General features: G+C 45.0%; 1 protein-coding gene across 5 annotated transcripts in view; it reads right to left on the bottom strand.

The window, feature by feature from the left end:
• The window catches only part of SMOX (spermine oxidase), a 49,538-nt gene that overhangs the window by 910 nt on the left and 23,569 nt on the right, over positions 1-25,059 (bottom strand). The window contains exons 3-8 of one of the 5 annotated variants that reach the window (XM_082359078.1): positions 22,273-22,499; positions 7,157-7,330; positions 6,235-6,994; positions 5,374-5,534; positions 3,433-3,522; positions 2,512-2,988 (exon numbers count right to left, since the gene is read on the bottom strand). In XM_082359078.1, the coding sequence (XP_082215204.1) occupies positions 2,851-2,988; positions 3,433-3,522; positions 5,374-5,534; positions 6,235-6,994; positions 7,157-7,330; positions 22,273-22,499 (1,550 nt within the window). In that variant the 3' untranslated portion in view covers positions 2,512-2,850. The other 4 variants (XM_082359081.1, XR_014235378.1, XM_082359079.1 and 1 more) reach the window with 4 other exon arrangements.

The raw sequence follows: 25,059 nt of genomic DNA, 5'->3' as shown, positions 1-25,059 counted from the left end.
GGGGGAGCTAATACTGCTCACCTGTTCCAGAGCAGCAAAAGTGGAAAGAGACAGTATTTGCCAAGTAACCCAGGCCCCCTGAAGGAACATTTCTGAGGCTTCCACAAAGCCACAACTGAACACCTTGCCCATGGATTCACTAATGCCCACAGCACAAGAAACCATGCAACAAATTCTACACAGAATCCAGTGCCAGGAAAGAACTTTCCTCTCAAGTGACCTCCCACAGGTGACAGAAATTGTATAGCAGGCATAGGCCCAGGTGTTGGCCTGAGCATGCCATATTAGACACCACTAAGAGTCATTTGAGTTTCAATCAATGCCACGGCTGTTTCAGAAACCTAATCACAGGAAGGAACTCAGCCTGTGTCCCTGGTACATCTAGTCTCTGGTACATATTTCTGGTGGGCATATGCACACATTTCTCTTCGGTATATACCCAGGAGTGGAAATGTTGGCAGGCACATGGCCTGCTTTAGTAGAATCTGCCACCACAGTTTCCCAGTGTGGTTGTACCCTGTTCCACTCTGTCTGGTAATGGCCTAAGATTTTTTTTTTGATGGCACCAGCCTCTTCTTTTTATCACATAATAACTAGAATAAGCCTGCACTGTAGCACCAAACAGACCTTGGATCAAGTCTCAGCATCACCACCTACCTGAGTGATCTTAGGTGCATTACTTGGATTACTTAACTCTCTGGAAGTTTTGCTTCCCCGATGGGATGAATCATCCTCCCCAGCCTGAGCTGGCATCCATGTCAAATTAAGAGACTACCTCCAGCACTGACGACTACCCTCCTGACTTGCGCACACCTGAATCTCCCCAACATGCAATCACCAAATAAACATTTCCAGCCCTTCACCCTCATAGAGTTCTTCAAAATTCCTACACCTGTGATCCAGAGACTACGTATTACTTTCATCCCCCATACTTATGTGATGGGCCACTTCTGTCACCACTTTCCCCAGCACAGTTGGTGGGGAAAATCCAGGACACGGGGAGGGTCCAAGACTGGATCAGTGCCTCCAAAGGTGAAGTTAATAGAAGGTGCTTCCTGCAAAGTAACTCTGGCCAGGAAGGAGACAGACACTCTCTGACCAAAGTAAGATGCAAATTGACATTGTCCATTTAAGTATTGTTATGGAAAGATCTCCAAGATACATTATGTTAACTAAAACAAGCAAAATACAGAACAGGATGAATACTTTGTCACTTTAGCATAAAAAGGAGAGAGAACGGTATACATTTACAGTGACATATCTAAAAACGGATACACAAGATACTAATAACATGGGGCCATTGGAAGTGGCGATGGTATTGGGGACAGGCGTGGGAGGAGGTTGTTCAGTGTATCCTTTTATGACTTTAGAGCTTGAACTACATTGATAGATCCTCTATTCAAAAAAATTTTTTAAATATATACTTACAGTTTTTCAAGTTATGCATCAGGTGAACATGAATCCCTGACATAAACTCCATGAGGGATATCTGGTGGGTCAACCCTGGCAAAGCAAGGATGCCTATTAGATATGTCCATGTAGGTGTGTGTGTAGGGGTGTATATGCATGTAGGAGGGTGTGCATGTAGGGATGTGCAGGCAGGTGCAGGGAGGCGTGTAGAGGTATATCTATGTGTTAGACATGTCCATCACAGCCTGAGGTGAGGGGGGAAAGGATGTAGAGTCGTATCAAGGGCACTGCCCTAAACTTCTGAAGAGTGGACCCAACCTAAGTTCATACAGAGTTAGACCAGGGGGTGCACCTGACTTTTCATCACTTCCTCCACCACCCAACCCCTCAACCCTATAGAATTCAAATTCTGTCACTAGAAATCTGGAGTAAGAAAATGACTAAATGTTCTTTAAGGTTTTATGCATGTGTGTAGGTGTAGTTGTGTATAGGTGTAAGGGTGTGGGGTAGTGTATCTGTGTGGGAGTGATGTATGTGTGTGGGGGTATATAAGGGGAGTATATGTGAGTGTGTGTGTTTTCACTCAGCAAAAAAATGGCTGGACTATCCACCTTCCCAGAAGTCAACAGCAGCTAAGCCAAGGGCCAGACCCAGGGCCCTGTGGCCAGGTGACACTGATTAATAATTAACACATCTGAGCTTGGCATGGAGCCACAACAGGTGTCCCCTCCCATAAAACTCACCTTCACTCCATGTGGCCATGTTACCCAATCAGGCTCTGAGAAGTCTGGCAAATGGCCAACAGGCAGACCCAGGCCTGTCCTGAAGGAGCTGAGGCTGGGCAGTGAGGGGCCCTTACTCCAGAGGGGTCTCACGGGCAGGAAGGGAAACAACCACAAACAGATTGGGGTGAGGGGATGCCCCTTCCACTAAAGGCAGGCACCTTCCTTTCTGGGGGTATAGCCAGACCACAGCGCCCCCCACCATCCCTTCACTCAAAGAGGATATGACAGATAAACACAGACACACATACACACACGTACACACACACACACACACACACATATACACACGAGTCTAAGAAAAACGGAAGAGAGAAGCTGAGGAGCACAGGAAGGGCAAGCCTCTTTTATTATCCCAAAATGTAGAGTATTGAAGGCACTTACAATAACAAGTTCGGAGATGAGGGGAGGCATGGGGAGGTCAGAGGTCAGAGCACAGAGGTAAATCAACAGACCCCACCCTGGTCACCACCCAGCAAGGAGAAAAGGAAAAGCTACAGGGCCAGGTCTGAAGCCATTTAGATGTCTAGCTCTACAAAAGATACAAATCCATTCTCCAGAGGATTAGGAAATGAGGAGTACACAAACAGCAAGGGGCAGGGCTGACAGTCACAAGTTAGTGGTTCTTTAAGGAACACGCTCGGCAGCAAGGAGGCCCTCAGGTCCCCTGCTGGAAGAGGTCTCGGTACATCTCAATGAGACGGGCAGCCTCGCGCTGGCCAGAGAGCAGAGCACCATGGGTGGTGGAATAGTACTTGCGGTGGGTGGCCTCACCTGAGAACAGCACCTGCATGGGCTGGGCAGGGGGACAGGGAAGTGAAGGTGGAGGAGCAAGAAAGGCTACCTGTCTGCCTCAGAACCCCCCATCCATACTACAAGTCAGAGAGGAATAAGCAGGCATCTGAGATGCAGGTACTGCTATTTCCACAGGATGAGGAGTTGCCCATCCCCCTGCCCATCTTCCCCTGCTTCTTCCCCAAACATCCAGGCCTCAGTCCTTTCTGCTCTGAGGCTTTCATGAGTCCTGGCTCTACAATTTCAGAGACTCACTGTGCCTCTTACTAGTGAACTCAGGGAATGATTTAACCTCCCTAAGCTTTGATTTTCTCATCTCCAAAATGGGTTTATACCCTCTACTTCTGAGAGTGGGTGTAAGAATTAAGTGAAATAATGTATTTAAAGGACTCAGAACCTGAAAGAATATAAGCCCTCAATAAAGTTAGGCAGTAATTTAACAAACCTTTATGGAGCCCCTATTAGGTTCCAGGGACTGTTCTGGGCACTTGGAAGATAAAAGGTGACCAGGCAGCTGCTTTGAGGAGCTTCCTTGCTGGTGGGGAAGCCAGACACGAAACCCAATTACTAAATGGCGTCATACGTGACGTGATGGGTGTTTGGGCGAGGTGCTGAGAGCCCACAAAAGAGGCCCACTGTCAGGGAGATCACACAAAGCTTCCCAGAGGACAGGACCTTTGGGCTTCTTCTCAGAAGATGCTGGATAAATAAACAGGCAAAGGACGTTTCAGGAAGAAGGAAAAATGGGGGCAAAAATGCACCAAAACAGGCCTGGTCTAGGAGACAGAGAGAATTTTGGTATAGCCAGGGCTTAACCTTAAGAAAGGAGGCTGTTTAGGTGGGGTCCAAGCACAGAACAAATGCTTGCATTCCAAGCTTGAGTCTGGATTTTATTCCAGTACATCCCAAACTGAATGTGCAAAGGTACCAGCTGGGGACCGTGGTAGGATGCAGTTTTTAATTCATCAGGTCTGGGGTGGGCTGAGAGTCTGCACATCTAACATGCTCCCACATGATGCCAGTGCTTCTTGTCCATGGACCACCCACCTTGAGTAGTGAGGTTTTAACCCATCAACAAAGAGCCCACAGAGGTGGTTAAGCTGAAAGGGGGGCACGTATTGTGGCAGAGGGCAAGCTCCCTACTCCCACATCCATTCTCTTTCTCCTCAGTAACAAAAATCCTGTCTTTTAACTGGGTCCATTGCCATCCAGAAAAAAAAAAAAAAAAAGATGTATCCCAACCTAGTATCCCACTAGCAGCTGGTGGAGTCATGTGACTAAGTTCTAGCCAATCAACTTCAAGTGCACTGTTGCTTGGAAACACTGACTCAGCCCAGGGGTTCCGTTCTTTTACCCATCAGCCTGTCACAGACATGAGAGTGAGAGCAGCAGCCTCCACAGCCCTCTTGGACCACGAGGTGACCTGGAAGATGGAGCCAGGTGCTATTGATACTGGGCCCTGACACCTACCTCCGGATTTCCTTTTATGTGACCTAAGTAAAGTTCCATCTTGTTTAAACCACAGTTTGTTTTGTTTTGCTTTTTGTTATATGCACTAGTCCTAACTGATGCAGGTGACAAGAGAAGGTGTGCTTTTCAGGAGGATGGCTGTAGCAGCAGTGAAGGCCTTTTCCTCTCTCCCCCTGAGCACAGCCAGGGCAGGTACAACACATATTGGTTGACTACAATCTTCTTCACCAATTACACCAAAGAATTATTTTAAATATAATTCTGTTGGGATTTTAACATTTATTGTATGTGTATGCTTGGTGGGGGAAACTCAAAATTTACTTCATGGGAACAGAAATATATAGAGATAATTTCTTTTCAATTTATTATTTTTCTGTGTATATTATTACATAGTTGATGTAATTTGGGGGAGGGTCAGTATTCTCAATTTTATTTTCTAAAACATATCGGGGAAAATAAACAAAACATACTCGGTCAGTGCTGTCCAAAAGAACCTTCCACGATGACAGAAATGCTCTATAGTGACACACTCTAACGTGGTAACCATGAGTGACAGGTGGCTCTCAAACTTGAAAGGTGGCTAGTGCAACTGACGAACAAAATGTTGTATTTATTACTTTAAAGCTAATGGCTACCATATTGGACAGCACAGCATTAAATGGCTCAGTTTTTATAACCTCAAGAAAGAGTTTAACACATCTCTATTTGACTCTGTTCTTCCAGATGTTAAGTGCACATTTTCTTGTTTTCTCCTTCATTATGGGAGCTACTCCATCTATCTTACCTTGGCACTCCTCAGTGAACACTACCCTCCCACTCCTCCCCTGGACCAAACACACATACAAAATGCCCATTGCACCCCTCACAGATCCCCTCACTCTGCACCCCCTCACATACCCAGCACACTCACACTCACCGCTGTCTTGGAGCTCTCCGTGTATGGCAGGGGCTTGGCCAGCTTCTCCACATCTGCCCCACTCGAGCCCACCTGTGTATATGAATAGGATCCCCGGAAGTAGGGGTTGCTGCCCCAGGCCGAGCGCAGAATTCGCCGAGGCTTTGGAATGTTGGGGTTCCCTGTTGGGGAGTAAGAAGAGCCAAGGGGAGGGAGAATATGAAATGGCTGCACACAGAAGACACCCCTGAGAAGACAACTCCCACTCTACCTCTAGGGCTCCAGAAAGGCCAGGCTACTACGGATAAACATGGAGGATGGAGGAGGGAGGGATGGAGGCTGGGGTTCAAGCTGTGTACCCCTCAATGCCTCGTTGTGACCCCCAGCAAAACACCTCCTCTCTGTGGGCCTTAATTTTCCTATCTGAAAAAAGTCCAGATAATAATGTTCCCCCTTCCAACTTCAGGGGTTCTTGTGAGGCTCTTCTGGGATAGTGGAGGAAAGATGTTCAACTAAAAATCAGACAGAAAAAAACCACAAATCCATCTCTTAGCAAGACAACATGAGTAGGAAATCGGCAATCTGAGGTTTTGCGGTGAAATCTGTTTTTTTCACCAACAGCCCTTAGAAACAGAGAAGAAATACAGAGTCTGTGGTTTTGAGTGTCTCAAGTTCCAAACAGGGGGAGAGCCTGCAATTTAGGAGGCCAAGGCCAAGATGCAGTGCCCTACCGCATCTCTCCCAGTGGGCACACCACCTCAGTGTCACAACCTAGGGATGAGGATGCTAGCACACGGTTCAGGAGACTCAGAGGGTCTAGCGGAGGAGGGCAGACGCAGTGAGGCCCATGGAGCAGGCAGCGGGGCAGGGACAGGGACGCACCTGTGAACTGCCGCAGCATCTCTGTGCAGATCTCGGCCACTGCCTCGTCATCACACTTCTCCATGACAAGGGCCTCCTCCCCACAGATCCAGCCACTCAGCACGTGGCCGTAGCGCTCAGGCGGGTAGAGGACATCGAAGCCACAGATCTTGCGGTACCAGAGCTCGGGTGGGTAAGTAAGCGTGTGGCTCTCCGCCTCGTCCTCCCACACAAACTGTAGGCTGTTGCACTCGGGGCCCCAGAAGGGCTCCTCGAATTCTAGAAAGATCTTGTCGGTGGTGCCGATGCCCAGTCGGTGGATGGCAGCCACCTTCTCGGCGGGCAGGCCTGGCCGGAAGAAGCTGGCATGCTGCGTCTTGAGCACGCCCAGCGACACGGTCACGATCACGTGGTCCGCTGGGATCACCTCACAGTCCTCGCACTCCACCACCACCGGCCACTGCTCATCCTCATCCTGCCTCTCCCCCTGGGGCTCCTCTCCACCCTGGTTGCCCTCCCCAGTGTCATGATTATGGTTACCCTCACCCCGGGGCTCAATCTCAGGGCCCCGAGGACGGGAAGAGGCCTGGTCCCAGTGAACACAACGGACAGGTTTCCCCAGCTGGATGATGTGGGCCGGGATGCCCTCAGCCAGCAGCTCCACAACCCGCATGAAGCCCGAGGGGATGATGTGGTGGGCACCAGGAATCTCAGTCCACTCCCCAAAGGCGCTCAGGGACACCTCGTCCATGCTGTGCGAGCTACTCTCACAGCTCTCCACCTGTGGGAAGAGCCAGAGGGGAGCCAGGTGACCGCCAAGGCTGGGCAGGGGTAGGAGCAGGACTTTAGGGCAGTGCCGCCCTCCTCGGACCCAGATTCCCCAGGGTCAGTCTTCCTCACTCTGGCATTTGTACTCAACAGATCTCCGAGATGGCAAAGATACCTTCAGGTACTGCTGGATCATGGCGAGCTTCAGGCGCTTGGTGGCCTCTGGATCATCAGGGTCGCCCCTAATGCGGTTGCGCACCTCCTCTCGGGTGAACACCCCCACGCTGTTCTGACTCTCAGCATTGACTGGTTTACCGTGCCGGAAGAACTCTTGGGTCAAGTTATAGACCTACAAAGAGACCCCAGGAGACTGAAAACACATTCACTCATCCCACCTCCATCTCAGACCTAAGAGCTCCAATTCAGTAGTCACCACCTCCAAGGTATTCCCGGATGTGCTGAGCCCATGGGGCCTCTCCTTTAGTAAATCAACATGGTGCTCAGTGCTGCACTGAGGCTGAACCAACAAAATTGAGGTTTGGGGCTGAACCTGGGCAGTCAGCTTCCTTGCCTCCACACACAGGAGGTGGGATGGGTCCCAGAGGCTCTCTTGCTGAGCCCCTGCTTAGAACAAAGTGAAATGTCTGGTGCCTATACAGTCTGTGGGGAAGGAACTGCCACTTCATGTGCTCTACATGGCTGAGCGTACTGCCCACTGAAGAACCCAGGTCTACACACATTTCCCTTTTCCAAGAACCAAATGCACAAACCCTTCCCCTGACATTCCTGCTCAAGTGTATCTGCTTCACCCTATCGCAAGAGGGCAGTCTGGAGCTGTGGCCTGGGTGTTTTGAGGGAGAGGGAGCAGAAGGGGCCCTGAAATCTGATCTTTCGGGAGACCCTCCCTATTCATACTCAGATCCACACAAAGTGCCCTCTTTACTGCAGGACCCAGACGCATTTAAGGAAGATGGCCATGTTGGGGCAGGGCATGTGGAGAGGAAGGAGGCCCCACTGCACCGAGGAATGGAAGTATATTTCACGGGCATATTTTGGCAAGAACTCCAAACCACACGTCATCAACAAAAAGCAATGAACAGTCCCTTGGAGTGGGGGCCTATTGCCTCCCCTGCCTGCCTGATACAAAACTCCCACCAAACACTGGGCAGGTCTCCCTGAGGAAAGTAAGCCAGTCCTGGGTCAGGCTGGGATCCCCAAAGGGCAAGGTCTGAGCCCCAACACTCACTCAACAAACATTTACTGGCCTCTGTGCCCAACACAAGTTGTAATGGTGAGGAAGACGGACATGGAACCAAGCTCCTGTCCTCACTCAAGTTGGAGAGATATCATAACTGGGCTGTTTCTATACGATGTGCTGTGACAAGAAAGAACCCAGGGGTTGTGAGATCAACTCAGACAACCTTGGACAGTCAGGAGATAGCCAAGTAGGCAGTGGAAAGGAGAGGAAAAGTATTTCAGGCAGAAGGAACGGCATATTCAAAGACAGGGGAGAGGGAGAGTGTAAGATGCAAAGTGTCTCTGTCTTGCTGAAGTGGGCAGCGAGGAGAAAGACAGTTGCAAGAGAGGACTTTGGAAAGGCAAGCAGGGGCCAGGGCACGAAGGACTAACAGTCATGCCAAGGACCCTGGACTTTATCTAAGACCCTGGCAGATTTCCCTGGTGGCGCAGTGGTTAAGAATCCACCTGCCAATGCAGGGGACATGGGTTCAAGCCCTGGTCCAGGAAGATGCCACATGCAGCGGAGCAATTAAGCCCACGAGCCACAACTACTGAACCTACACGCTGCAACTACTGAAGCCCGCACGCCGCAACTACTGAAGCCCGCGCGCCTGGAGCCCATGCTCTGCAAAAAGAGAAGCCACCACAATGAAACCCGCGCACCGCAAGGAAGAGTAGCCCCCGCTCACCACAACTAGAGAAAAGCCCGTGAGCAGCAACGAAGACCCAATGCAGCCAAAAATAATTTTTTTTTTTTTTTTTTAAAAGAGCCTGGCATCACTGAAGGGTTGTGAGCATGATCACATGCCCACTCTCCCTCCCAGGACACTGGCAAGTTTGGGCTCCTTGGCCAAACATCTGTGGCTGATGCTGATTAATGGCGTGTTTCCCCTCCTAAAGTGAATCTGAATTTGGTCAACACACATTCATAGGAATATGTCTGCCCTGCAACCCGGCCCTGGGGCTGCTGAGTAGAGGAAGGAAGGTGGCATGGCCCACCCCCCACCACTCCACTCAAGGGAAAAGCCTCCACATAAGATAGAAACATGAATTAAACATGTCTTTGAATATAAAATATAAAGAAGAAAATGACAAATTATTCCTTTTTCTTCTCCCTACAGTCACAAGATGCTGGGCGTTTGGCCTTAACTGGAGTCCTCAGCAAATTCCTCACCCAGTTCCACTGCCAAGGAGTCAGGCTTTCAACTTGCCTCCTCCCCACCCCGGGTTTTTCCCTTCAGTGATAAGCAACACAGTGGCTAGTCAGCTTATGTTAACTAAAGGCCAAAATGCCCAACTGAGGACAAACAAATTTAGTCCATCTATGTGATTCTTTGTGTCAACCACTGACTAGGACAGCCTTAACTGAACATGCATTCGTCATGTTCAGTCTCCTGTCCTGGGTTAAATGACATCTTTCCAATGTGATGCAAGGGAAATGGGACAGGTCTGTAACAGCTAATAATACTCACCCCAATTCTCATTAAGCACTTTTCATTGGATCTCATTTAACCGTCATGACACTATGAAGTAGGTATAACTGTGTCCACTTTACAGGTGAGGAAAGTAAGGCTCAGAGAGGCTCAATAACTTGCTCACGATTATACAGCTAATAAATGGTAGAACTGGTATTGGGTTGGCCAAAAAGTACCTTCGGTTTTTAAATAAAAATAAAAGACACATTTTTTCAATTTCACCAAGAACTTTATTGAGCAACATATTCACCATCTTGTCCCACTACCTTCTGCCATTTTTCAGGCACCTTCATAATTCCACCTTCCCAAAACTTTTTATCTTTTTGAGCAAAGAACTGTTCCAGGTGCCTTTTACAGTCTTCCAGGGAATTGAAATTTTTTCCATTAAGAGAATTTTGTAAAGACCGAAATAAATGGAAATCCAAAGGTGCAATGTCTGGTGAATACGGCGGATGACTCAGAACTTCCCAGCCAAGCTGTAACAGTTTTTTCCTGGTCATCAAAGAAACATGAGGTCCTGCATTATCCTGATGGAAGATTATGCATTTTCTGTTGACTAATTCCAGACACTTTTCCTCGATTGCTGCTTTCTAATTGGGAGCAGTACTTGTTGGAATTAATCATTTGGTTTTCCAGAAGGAGCTCATAATAGAGGGCTCCCTTCCAATCCCACCATATACACATCATTTTCTTTGGATGAAGATCGGCCTTTGGTGTGGTTGGTGGTGGTTCATTTCCCTTCCCCCACAATCTCTTCCGTTCCACATTATTGTACAGTATCCACTTTTCATCATCCATCACAATTTGTTTTAAAAACGGACCATTTTCATTACGTTTAAGTACAGAATCACATGCAGAAATACAGTCAAGAAGGTTTTTTTGCTTAACTTCTGTGGAACCCAAACATCAAAGCAATTCACATAACCAAGCTGGTGCAAACGATTTTCAGCACTTGATTTGGATATTTTGAGTATGTCGGCTATCTCTCGCGTGGTATAACGTTGATCATTCTCAATTAATGTCTCGATTTGATCGCTATCAGCTTCAACTGGTCTACCCAACCACGGAGCATTGTCCAGCAAGAAATCTCCAGCATGAAACTTCACAAACCACTTTTGACACGTTCGATCAGTCACAGCACCTTTTCCATATACTGCACAAATCTTTTTTTGTGTTTCAGTTGCATTTTCACCTTTCTTGAAATAATAAAGCATAATATGGCAAAAATGTTGCTTTTTTTTCTTCCATCTTCAATATTAAAATGGCTACATAAAAATTCACCAATTTTGATAAGTTTTTTTTAAATGCATGCTGATATGACAGCTGTCACAATACAATCTAACAAAATTGTTTTGAATGAATTTAAAGACAACAAAGTACTACTAGAGCCATCTTACGGAAAAAAACGAATGAACTGTTTGGTCAACCCAATACTTGAGTCAAGGTAATCTTGCTACAGAGATTAAGCTCTATATGATAACTACTGAACAAACTCATTTATTTGTTAACAAATATAATACATTCAAATGAGTAGCCCTTCAAAGTCATCACCTTGGGAGGGAGGCTACATATTTATTATGAAACCACCCTCAGGCAAGGCTTCACATTCTTAGAGCACACCTCTTCAGAATGGCCTCCAGCATTGTCTAACAGCTACATAAGGAAATCTCTCTTTTGACTTCATGGTTAACACCTCTTCCTTCTGACCCAAAGCAGCACTACCCAGAGCGATAACCCACCTTTATTCATCCTACTTTCCATGACTCACACTCTTGGCTTTCAAAAATCAAACCCACAAGCAGAAGTTGATGATGATCTACTTTGAGGGACATTTAAAAGAACAAGTAAGTCATGGACCCTGAAAGTCATTCTCAAGAGGCATCCATGCTTGAAGCACTCACAATAACATGGGAATCAGGACGTGACTGATTCCCAGTAGACCAAGAAGGTCTACTTTGAAGAATACTAATTCTTACCTGCTTAATAATAATATTAGAAGTGAGAACACATAACACTATAGAATTGTACATAACATACTATGTGGGTGCACACACATAAGACAGTGAGTGTGCCTGCCCTCCATTGAGCAGGGATGACCCCAAAGCAAGAGTCATTTCTCCTTTCCCATGCCCAAGAGACATAGAAAATGTACAATAGGTGGCTGTTGACCAATTTACTGACCTGAAGTGAAGGGTCATTACACTATAAATGACAAGCTATCAGAAGGCAAGATCTACATGTTACCTTGCTTGTTCTTTGCAGTTCTTTTCAGCACCACTGAAAGTTACTAAAAATATTAACATTCTTTTTTAAAACCTGAATAAGACAAGGATGTGTGCCATTGACACTTCTATCCAACACTGTACTGGAGATTGACAGTGCAGTAAGGCAAGAAAAAAAAATTAATAGTTTTAAGTTATGCTGTCCAATACAATAGCCACTAGATCTCTATAGCAATTTAAAATTAAATTAAGCATTTAGTTTCTCAGTATTCCTAGCTACATTTCAAGAGCTCAAAGGCCACATGTGGCTAGTGACTGCCATACTGGATAGATGTCTAAAACATCTCCATTATTGTGGAAAATTCTATTGGACAACGCTGGTCTGAGGATTAGAAAGGAAAAAGCAAAATTCTCATTTTTTGATATAGGATTATATACATAAAATTCCAAAATACCATTAGAACATAAATTAATGTGGTATATTAATAGATATAGTATTAGAGTTAAAATAATAATTTAGCAAGGTAGCTAAAATCAATAAATAAAAATCAGTTATAAATACCCATGACATTTTGCACATAACTAGAAAAAATAATCTTAAATTTTATATGGAACCACAAAAGATCCCAAATTGTCAATGCAATTTGAGAAAAAAGAACAAAGCTGGAGGTATCACACTCCCTGACTGCAGACTATACTACAAAGCTACAGTAATCAAAACAGCATGGTACTGGCACAAAAAGAGACACATAGATCAATGGAACAGAACAGAGAGCCCAGAAATAAACCCACACACAATTAATCTTTGAAAAAGGAGGCAGAATATACATGGGAAAAAAACAGTCTCTTCAATAAATGGTGTTGGGAAAAGTGAACAGCCACATGTGAAAGAGTGAAATTAGAACACTTTCTCACACCATATACAAAAATAAACTCAAAATGGATTAAAGACCTAAATGTAACAATGGAAACAATGAAAATCCTAGAAGAGCATAGGCAGAACACTCTTTGACATAAATTGTAGCAATATTTTTTTTCAATCAGCCTCCTAAGGCAAAAGAAACAAAAGCAAAAACAAATTTAATTTAATTTAACCTAAAAGTTTTTGCACAGCAAAGGAAACCATTAACAAAACAAAAAGCCAGCCTACTGAATGGAAGAAAGTATTTGCAAATGATATGACCAATAAGGGGTAAATATCCAAAATATATAAACAGCTCATACAACTCAATATCAAAAAAACTATCAACTCGATTAAAAAATGGGCAGAAGATCTGAATACACATTTTTCCAAAGAAGATATACAGATGGCCAACAGGCACATGAAAAGATGCTCAACGTAGCTAATCATCAGAGAAATGCAAATTAAAATGACAATGAGATATCACCTCACACCTGTCAGAACAGGTATCATCAAAAAGAACACAAATGGGGAATAGGGCAAGATGGCGGAAGAGTAAGACGCGGAGATCACCTTCCTTCCCACAGATACATTAGAAATACATCTACACGTGGAACTGCTCCTACAGAACACCCACTGAACCCTGGCAGAAGACGTCAGACCTCCCAAAAGGCAAGAAACTCCCCACCTACTTGGGTAGGGCAAAAGAAAAAAGAAATAACACAGACAAAAGAATAGGGACGGGACCTGCACCAGTGGGTGGGAGACATGAAGGAGGAAAGGTTTCCACACACTAGGAAGCCCCTTCATGGGCGGAGACTGCGGGTGGCAGAGGGGGGAAGCTTCGGAGCCACGGAGGAGAGCACAGCCACAGGGGTGCGGAGGGCAAAGCGGAGACATTCCCGCACAGAGGCTCGGCGCCGAGCAGCACTCACCAGCCCGAGACGCCTGTCTGCTCACCCGCCGGGGCGGGCGGGGTCTAGGAGCTGAGGCTCGGGCTTCGGTCGGATCGCAGGGAGAGGACTGGGGTTGGCGGCATGAACACAGCCTGAAGGGGTTAGCGCGCCACAGCTAGCCGGGAGGGAGTCCGGGAAAAAGTCTGCAGCTGCCGAAGAGGCAAGAGAATTTTTCTTCCCTCTTTGTTTCCTGGTGCGCGAGGAGAGGGGATTCAGAGCGCCGCCTAAATGAACTCCAGAGACGGGCGCAAGCCGCGGCTATCAGCGCAGACCCCACAGCAACAGGGGCGCAGAGGGAAAAGCGGAGAGATTCCAGCACAGAGGATCGGTGCCGACCAGCACTCACCAGCCCGAGAGGATTGTCTGCTCACCCACCAGGGCGGGCGGGGGCTGGCAGCTGAGGCTCAGGCTTCGGTCGGATCGCAGGGAGAGGACTGGGGTTGGCGGCATGAACACAGCCTGAAGGGGTTAGCGCACCACAGCTAGCCGGGAGGGAGTCCGGGAAAAAGTCTGCAGCTGCCGAAGAGGCAAGAGACTTTTTCCTGCCTCTCTGTTTCGCGGCGCGCAAGGAGAGGGGATTCAGAGCGCCGCCTAAACGAACTCGAGACGGGCGCGAGCTGCGGCTATCAGCGCGGACCCCAGAGACGGGCATGAGATGCTAAGGCTGCTGCTGCCGCCACCAAAAAGCCTGTGTGCGAGCACAGGTCACTCTCCACACCGCCCCTCCCAGGAGCCGGTGCAGCCCGCCACGGCCAGGCTCCCGTGATCCGGGGACAACTTCCCCTGGAGAACGCAAGGCGCGCCTCGGGCTGGTGCAACGTCACGCTGGCCTCTGCCACCGCAGGCTCGCCCCGCATCCGTATCCTTCCCTCTCCCCCGCCCGAGTGAGCCAGAGCCCCCGAAGCATCTGCTCCTTTAACCCCGTTCTGTCTGGGCGGGGAACAGATGTCCTCAGGCGACCTACATGCAGAGGCGGGTCCAAATCCAAAGCTGAACCCCGGGAGCTGTGTGAACAAAGAAGAAAAAGGGAAATCTCTCCCAGCAGCCTCAGAAGCAGCAGATTAAAACTCCACAAACAACTTGATGTGCCTGCATCTGTTGAATACCTGAATAGACAATGAATCATCCCAAATTTAGGAGGTGGACTTTGGGAGCAGGATATATTAATTTTTCCCCTTTTCCTTTTTTTGTGAGTGTATATGTGTATGCTTCTGGGTGAGATTTTGTCTGTATAGCTTTGCTTTATAATAGCTTTATTTTAGTTCATTATATTTTATCCTCTTTCTTTCTTTCTATTTTTTCTCCCTTTTACTCTGAGCCATGTGGATGAAAGGCTCTTGGTGCTCCAGCCAGGCATCAGGGCTGTGCCTCTGAGGTGGGAGAGCCAAGTTCAGGACACTGGTCCACAAGAGACCTCCCAGCTCCACGTAATACCAAATGGCAAAAATCTCTCAGAGATCTCCATCTCAACATCAAGACCCAGCTTCACTCAACAACCAGCAAGCTACAGTGCTGGACACCCTATGCCAAACAACTAGCAAGACAGGAACACAGCCCCATCCATTAGCAGAGAGGCTGCCTAAAATCATAATAAGGCCACAGACACCCCAAAACACACCACCAGACGTAGACGTGCCCACCAGAAAGACAAGAGCCAGCCTCATCCACCAGAACACAGGCACTAGTTCCCTCCACCAGGAAGCCTACACAACCCACTGAACCAACCTTAGCCACTGGGGACAGATACCAAAAACAACGGGAACTACAAACCTGCAGCCTGTGAAAAGGAGACCCCAAACACAGTAAGATAAGCAAAATGAGAAGACAGAAAAACACACAGCAGATGAAGGAGCAGGGTCAAAACACACCAGACCTAACAAATGAAGAGGAAATAGGTAGTCTACCTGAAAAAGAATTCAGAATAATAATAGTAAGGATGATCCAAAATCTTGGAAATATAATAGACAAAATGCAAGAAACATTTAACAAGGACGTAGAAGAACTAAAGAGGAACCAAGCAATGATGAAAAACACAATAAATGAAATTAAAAATACTCTAGATGGGATCAATAGCAGAATAACTGAGGCAGAAGAACGGATAAGTGACCTGGAAGATAAAATGGTGGAAATAACTACTGCAGAGCAGAATAAAGATAAAAGAATGAAAAGAACTGAGGACAGTCTCAGAAACCTCTGGGACAACATTAAACACACCAACATTCGAATTATAGGGGTCCCAGAAGAAGAAGAGAAAAAGAAAGGGACTGAGAAAATATTTGAAGGGATTATAGTCAAAAACTTCCCTAATATGGGAAAGGAAATAGTTAATCAAGACCTGGAAGCACAGAGAGTCCCATACAAGATAAATCCAAGGAGAAACACACCAAGACACATATTAATCAAACTGTCAAAAATTAAATATAAAGAAAACATATTAAAAGCAGCAAGGGAAAAACAACAAATAACACACAAGGGAATCCCCATAAGGTTAAGAGCTGATCTTTCAGCAGAAACTCTGCAAGCCAGAAGGGAGTGGCAGGATATACTTAAAGTGATGAAGGAGAAAAACCTACAACCAAGGTTACTCTACCCAGCAAGGATCTCATTCAGATTTGATGGAGAAATTAAAACCTTTACAGACAAGCAAAAGCTGAGAGAGTTCAGCACCACCAAACCAGCTTTACAACAAAGGCTAAAGGAACTTCTCTAGGCAAGAAACACAAGAGAAGGAAAACACCTACAATAACAAACCCAAAACATTTAAGAAAATGGGAATAGGAACATACATATCGATAATTACCTTAAATGTAAATGGATTAAATGCTCCCACCAAAAGACACAGGCTGGCTGAATGGATACAAAAACAAGACCCATATATATGCTGTCTACAAGGGACCCACTTCACACCTAGAGACACATACAGACTGAAAGTGAGGGGATGGAAAAAGATATTCCATGCAGATGGAAATCAAAAGAAAGCTGGAGTAGCAATTCTCATATCAGACAAAATAGACTTTAAAATAAAGACTATTACAAGAGACAAAGAAGGACACTATATAATGATCAAGGGATCGATCCAAGAGGAAAGTATAACAATTGTAAATATTTATGCACCCAACATAGGAGCACCTCAATACATAAGGCAAATACTAACAGCCGTAAAAGGGGAAATCGACAGCAACACAATCATAGTAGGGGACTTTAACACCCCACTTTCACCAATGGACAGATCATCCAAAATGAAAATAAATAAGGAAACACAAGCTTTAAATGATACATTAAACAAGATGGACTTAATTGATATTTATAGGACATTCCACCCAAAAACAATAGAATACACATTTTTCTCAAGTGCTCATGGAACATTCTCCAGGATAGATCATATCTTGGGTCACAAATCAAGCCTTGGTAAATTTAAGAAAATTGAAATCGTATCAAGTATCATTTCTGACCACAACGCTATGAGACTAGATATCAATTACAGGAAAAGATCTGTAAAAAATACAAACACATGGAGGCTACACAATACACTACTTAATAACGAAGTGATCACTGAAGAAATCAAAGGGGAAATCAAAAAATACCTAGAAACAAATGACAATGAAAACACGACGACCCAAAACCTATGGGATGCAGCAGTTCTAAGAGGGAAGTTTATAGCAATACAATGCTACCTTAAGAAACAAGAAACATCTCGAATAAACAACCTAACCTTGCACCTGAATCAATTAGAGAAAGAAGAACAAAAAACCCCCAAAGCTAGCAGAAGGAAAGAAATCATAAAGATCAGATCAGAAATAAATGAAAAAGAAATGAAGGAGACAATAGCGAAGATCAATAAAACTAAAAGCTGGTTCTTTGAGAAGATAAACAAAATTGATAAACCATTAGCCAGACTCATCAAGAAAAAAAGGGAAAATACTCAAATCAATAGAATTAGAAATGAAAAAGGAGAAGTAACCACTGACACTGCAGAAATACAAACGATCATGAGCGATTACTACAAGCAACTTTATGCCAATAAAATGGACAACCTGGAAGAAATGGACAGATTCTTAGAAATGCACAACCTGCCAAGACTGAACCAGGAAGAAATAGAAAATATGAACAGACCAATCACAAGCACTGCAATTGAAACTGTCATTAAAAATCTTCCAACAAACAAAAGCCCAGGACCAGATGGCTTCACAGGTGAATTCTATCAAACATTTAGAGAAGAGCTAACACCTATCCTTCTCAAACTCTTCCAAAATATTGCAGAGGAAGGAACACTCCCAAACTCATTCTACGAGGCCACCATCACCCTGATACCAAAATCAGACAAAGATGTCACAAAGAAAGAAAACTACAGGCCAATATCACGGATGAACATAGATGCAAAAATCCTCAACAAAATACTAGCAAACAGAATCCAACAGCACATTAAAAGGATCATACACCATGATCAAGTGGGGTTTATTCCAGGAATGCAAGGATTCTTCAATATACACAAATCAATCAACGTGATACACCATATTAACAAATTGAAGGAGAAAAACCATATGATCATCTCAATAGACACAGAGAAAGCTTTCGACAAAATTCAACACCCATTTATGATAAAAGCCCTGCAGAAAGCAGGCATAGAGGGAACTTTTCTCAACATAATAAAGGCCATATATGACAAACCCACAGCCAACATCGTCCTCAATTGTGAAAAAGTGAAACCATTTCCACTAAGATCAGGAACAAGACAAGGTTGCCCACTCTCACCACTATTATTCAACATAGTTTTGGAAGTGTTAGCCACAGCAATCAGAGAAGAAAAAGAAATAAAAGGAATTCAAATCGGAAAAGAAGAAGTAAAGCTGTCACTGTTTGCAGATGACATGATACTATACATAGAGAATCCTAAAGATGCTACCAGAAAACTACTAGAGCTAATCAATGAATTTGGTAAAGTAGCAGGATACAAAATTAATGCACAGAAATCTCTTGCATTTCTATACACTAATGACGAAAAATCTGAAAGTGAAATTAAGAAAACACTCCCGTTTACCATTGCAACAAAAAGAATAAAATATCTAGGAATAAACCTACCTAAGGAGACAAAAGACCTGTATGCAGAAAATTATAAGGCCCTGATGAAAGAAATTAAAGAGCATACAAATAGATGGAGAGATATACCATGTTCTTGGATTGGAAGAATCAACATTGTGAAAATGACTACTACCCAAAGCAATCTACAGATTCAATGCAATCCCTATCAAACTACCACTGGCATTTTTCACAGAACTAAAACAAAAAATTTCACAATTTGTATGGAAACACAAAAGACCCCAAATAGCCAAAGCAATCTTGAGAACGAAAAATGGAGCTGGAGGAATCAGGCTCCTTGACTTCAGACTATATTACAAAGCTACAGTAATCAAGACAGTATGGTACTGGCACAAAAACAGAAATATAGATCAATGGAACAGGATAGAAAGCCCAGAGATAAACCCACGCACATATGGTCACCTTATCTTTGATAAAGGAGGCAAGCATATACAGTGGAGAAAAGACAGCCTCTTTAATAAGTGGTGCTGGGAAAATTGGACAGATACATGTAAAAGTATGAAATTAGAACACTCCCTGACACCATACACAAAAATAAACTCAAAATGGATTCAAGACCTAAGTGTAAGGCTTGACACTATCAAACTCTTAGAGGAAAACATAGGCAGAACACTCTATGACATAAATCACAGCAAGATCCTTTTTGACCCAGCTCCTAGAGAAATGGAAATAAAAACACAAATAAACAAATGGGACCTAATGAAACTTAAAAGCTTTTGCACAGCAAAGGAAACCATAAACAAGACCAAAAGACAACCCTCAGAATGGGAGAAAATATTTGCAAATGAAGCAACTGACAAAGGATTAATCTCCAAGATTTACAAGCAGCTCATGCAGCTCAGTAACAAAAAAACAAACAACCCAATCCAAAAATGGGCAGAAGACCTAAATAGACATTTCTCCAAAGAAGATATACAGATTGCCAACAGACACAGGAAAGAATGCTCAACATCATTAATCATTAGAGAAATGCAAATCAAAACTACAATGAGATATCATCTCACACCGGTCAGAATGGCCATCATCAAAAAATCTAGAAACAATAAATGCTGGAGAGGGTGTGGAGAAAAGGGAACCCTCTTGCACTGTTGGTGGGAATGTAAATTGATACAGCCACTATGGAGAACAGTATGGAGGTTCCTTAAAAAACTAAAAATAGAACTACCATATGACCCAGCAATCCCACTACTGGGCATATACCCTGAGAAAACCGTAATTCAAAAAGAGTCATGTATCACAATGTTCATTGCAGCTCTATTTACAATAGCCAGGACATGGAAGCAACGTAAGTGTCCATCGACAGATGAATGGATAAAGAAGATGTGGCACATATATACAATGGAATATTACTCAGCCTAAAAAGAAATGAAATGGAGGTATTTGTAGTGAGGTGGATGGAGTCAGAGTCTGTCATACAGAGTGAAGTAAGTCAGAAAGAGAAAAACAAATACAGTATGCTAACACATATATATGGAATCTAAGGGAAAATAAAGGTCATGAAGAACCTAGTGGCAAGACGGGAATAAAGACACAGACCTACTAGAGAATGGACTTGAGGATATGGGGAGGGGGAGGGGTAAGATGTGACAGGGTGAGAGAGTGGCATAGACAAATATACACTACCAAATGTAAAATAGATAGCTAGTGGGAAGCAACCACATAGCACAGGGAGATCAGCTCGATGCTTTGTGACCACCTAGAGGGGTGGGATAGGGAGGGTGGGAGGGAAGGAGATGCAAGAGGGAAGAGATATGGGAACATATGTATAACTGATTCACTTTGTTATAAAGCAGAAACTAACACACCATTGTAAAGCAAGTATACTCCAATAAAGATGTTTAAAAAAAAAAAAAAAGAACACAAATAATAAATGTTGGTGAGGATGTGGAGAAAAGGAAACCCTTGTGCACTATTGCTGGGAATGTAAATTGGTGCAGCCACTGTGGAAAACAGTAGGGATGTTCCTCAAAAAATTAAAAATAGGGCTTCCCAGGTGGCGCAGTGGTTGAGAATTCGCCTGCCAATGCAGGGGACACGGGTTCGAGCCCTGGTCTGGGAGGATCCCACATGCCGCGGAGCGACTAGGCCCGTGAGCCACAACTGCTGAGCCTGCGCATCTGGAGCCTGTGCTCCGCAGCAAGAGAGGCCGCGATAGTGAGAGGCCCGTGCACCGCGATGAAGAGTGGCCCCCGCTTGCCGCAAATGGAGAAAGCCCTGGCACAGAAACGAAGACCCAACACAGCCATAAAAAATAAAAAATAAAAAAAAAAATAAATAAATAAATAAAAAAAAAAAAAAAAAAATTAAAAATATAACTACTATATAACCCAGCAATTCCATTCCTGGGTATATATCCACAGAAAAAGAAAACACTAATTTGAAGAGATACTTATACCCCAAAGTTCACTGCAACATTGTTTACAATAGGCAAGCTATGGGAGCAGCCTAAGTGCCCATCAACAGATAAATGGATAAAGAAGATGTTAGATAGATATAAAATATATAGTTATATAGTTATAGTTATGTATATATATATATAATATATATACACACACAATGGAATTTTACTCAGCCATAAAAAAGAATGAAAATCTGCCATTTGCAACAACATGAATGGACCCAGAGGTTTAGTGAAATAAGTGAGACAGAGAAAGACAAATACTCTGTTATCACTTATATGTGGAATCTAAAAAATAAAACGAATGAACAGAACAAAACAGAAATAGACTCAGATATAGAGAACAAACTAGTGGTTACCAGTGGAGAGAAGGAAGGGGGGAGGGGCAAGACAGGGGTATGGGATTAAGAGATACAAACTACTATGTATAAAATAAATAAGCAACAAGGATATATTGCACACAGCAGGGAAATATAACCATTATTTTGTAATAACTTTAAATGAAGTATAATGTATAAAAATGTTGAATCACTATGCTGCACACCTGAAACTAATATAATACTGTAAATCAACTACACTTCAATTTAAAAAAAAAAGATGCAGTTATAATTCTATACACCGGGAACAATTAGAAAATGAAGTATTTTAAAATTACCATTTAAAAGAGTATCCAAGAGCAATAACAACAATAATCATACCCACTTACCTAGTAATCTAATAAAAGATGTTTAAGGACTTTCTGGGGAAATATTTAATCATGAGTATCAATAATCTCTTACCTAGTACTGCTCCACTCATTGTCTTCATTCTACCCTCAAATTGTCCTGATTTTCCAAATGCAGGGCCCAGAGAATGTGTAGACATGACCAGGATCGTAGAAGACCCAAGCAGGTCACCCAGCCCCCTCAAGTCTGATACATACACACACACACACACACACACACTGCCAGGGCACTCCCTGCCCCACAAACCCTTGGGCCCAACTATCCCCCTAATACCTCACCTCGTTGTATAAATCACTGAATTCCTCAACCACATCCTTGGGGATCCTGCAGCCACGGTTGGTGAGGTAGCAGGCCACGCCATTCTTGGAGTAGAGGCTGATGCGGCCCACACTGCGCTCTCCATCAGTTGTCTCTTCCAGAAGGCCATTGGCTTCTGCTAGATGATAGATGGGATTCCCGTGGGAGCCATGGATCCACGTGGCTCCCAGCTCAAAGGTGGCGTGTCCTGATGGCGACAATAGGCTCTTATAGGGGCAAGGAAGAGGGCCAGAACACTGCCTCACCCTCCTTCCTCCAAGAGGATCCTTCCATCCCCAACAACAGGGGAAAGGAAGGGGATTAGGTCCCGCTCTAGCAACGAACCAAAATCTTCAGTGAAAATATCTCAGTAGAAGCCATGTGTGGCACAAAATGGATTCCACTTTATAGCTAACTTCCACCCTGAATAACTCTATGATTTGACACCAAGTCATCTCACTGGAATAATTAGAAGACTCTCCTAAGATAACACCAGACAACAGACCTCTCCTCCCCATCAGGAGAACTTCTATGGGTACCAGTGGGTACAATGGGCCCAGTGAGGGGAGCAAGGGTGCTTGAAATACCCAGTGAGGAGGCCCAGCCTTCCAGACCCAAGGTCCCCATTTGGCCTTATTCCAATTCCTCAAAATCCAGTGGCCCAAGAGTCTAAGCCACTCTGCCAGATGGAAAATGGTCACCTCCCAACTCAGTCTGGGGCAGAAGAAAGAGGGCAAACATTCCAGTTTGGAAGACTCCTCCCCAAGGCAGTCTAAAACAGACTTCTGGAGAAAACTAAGCTTTCTCATCCTATGGCACAGGTGGCAGAACCCTAAGAGTCTGACTGGGGCAGAGGGAAACTCCTGGGCCCAAGTTGGGACAGGGCTGGTGGCTCATTTTACCACCCCATCCATAGCCAAGGTATCAGATGCTCTGAGGCAAGTTGTCACTGTGCCTGTGCCTATTTCCTCTTCTGGGCCTCAGTTTCCTTTTCTCATGCTGCATGCTGTGATACATTTGTCTCCTCCCTTGCCTAGCTCCCAGGGAAGCTGAAACAATGAAAGGAAAACAGAAAGGAACATTTTTTGGTGTTTTGTTTTATTTTTGGAGGCCTGATTCAAGACATCATGTGTGGTAACTTTTTTGCCAAGATGGTCACAATAATCCCTCTTATTCTTACACACATGGCCCTTTGCAACGTGACTTTGCCAGTCCTGCCATCAAGAGATGGAGTCTTTCTGCACCCCTTGACTCTGGGCTGGGCTTGTGACTTGCTTTGATTAATAGAATGCAATGAAAGCAATGTTTGTGGTTTCAGAGCCTAGGCCTCAAGACACCTTGTGGCTTCCACTCTCACCCTCTTAGACTGTGACCACCATGAAAAGAAACCCAAATTTCTGGAGCCACAGAATATCAGCAAATAAAATGGTGTTGTTTTAAGCCACTACATTTTAGGGTTGTCTGTTATGCAGCAATAGTTATCTAATACACTATAACAGACAACACTCACCCCTCACCCCAGGAACTGGGCATTTCTCTTTTTTGTGTCTTCTCTTTCCTGGGCTGCTTCTAATTAAACCATCAGTTACTTAAAAAAAAAAAAAAAAGCCCTGTGTGCATCTATGTGCCAAACACAGAGCAAGAGAAAACACAATCAACCTCAAGCCACAGCCAGCAAGACAGAATTTCCTGGTGACTCTGGAATCAGAGGCAAGAATGTGTGGGTCCCTTTGTCCAGGGAAAGTGGGCAGACCAGAAGGCACGAAAAGCTAGAAACCCAGTGCCCTTCTTCCTCCATGGGGTTCCTGGTGGGGGGGGGGGCACTGGGGACATTTATTACTAATTCTCCTTTAGAGCCTCAGGCTCCCCAAGGTGTTTTGCCTGGTTTGAGCTCCCAATAGGAGCAAAAGGGGCCTGTACCCTCCCCAGGGTACACCAGGGAGCTCCAAGTCATAGTCACCGGGCAGTGATGTCCAGGCATGGGGTATCCAGGCATAAGCAGGAACGAGGTAATCAGCTCAAGGTCAGCAGCAAGGTCAGTGCTCCACCCCATCCCCCAAGCTTTACAAGGAGGTGGGGTGGCCCAGAGTACGCCTCAGTCTGAGGATGTTTCCTGCCCTCTCCCACAGGCCTCTCACCTTTGTCATCCTTGTTACATCCTGCATCCAAAGGGTACCAGGCACCATCTCCACATCTACCTCACGGTGTCCTTGGGGCTTCTGGTCATCGCCGCTGCCCTTACCACCGGGATTCACAGCTAGCATCTCACACTGCTGCAGGTCCAACTGCAGCCTGGGCTTTCAGCCCTGGGTGTCTGCACACACAACACACACACATACGCCCTTGCCTGGATTTGCTCTCCCGTATCCTGGCAGGGTCTGCCTTGATCTGATTCTTCACATACATCATGTGTGCAATTCCATGTGTGCAATTACCCCCTTCCTTCTTTTCACTACCTATCCAACTCCCCTCATCACCTGAGGCCCACCCAAGCTCCCTCCCCTCTGAGGAAGGCTTCCTGCCATGTGCATACCCTCAGCCTCCTGCAGCCCCATCCCTTCCACCTCCCTCCCTTCTACCATCACTTCCCTGCACAGCACGTCTCGGCTGTCAACTACCACTGAAACTGGGCTGTTTGTCCTCCCGTCTTCTGCTTTTATGTCAGACCCTGAATGTCTTATCAAGATTCAAGAACCACAAATGGAGCCATCCCATCCCTAAGGCTCCTAGTCAGCCAATCAGGTGTTGAGCAAAGAGTCTCAGGGCTT

Source organism: Balaenoptera borealis, assembly GCF_965194805.1.
Source record: "Balaenoptera borealis genome assembly, chromosome: 16".
Taxonomy (NCBI): Eukaryota; Metazoa; Chordata; class Mammalia; order Artiodactyla; family Balaenopteridae; genus Balaenoptera; species Balaenoptera borealis.
This window is presented reverse-complemented; position numbering and strand designations above follow the sequence as displayed.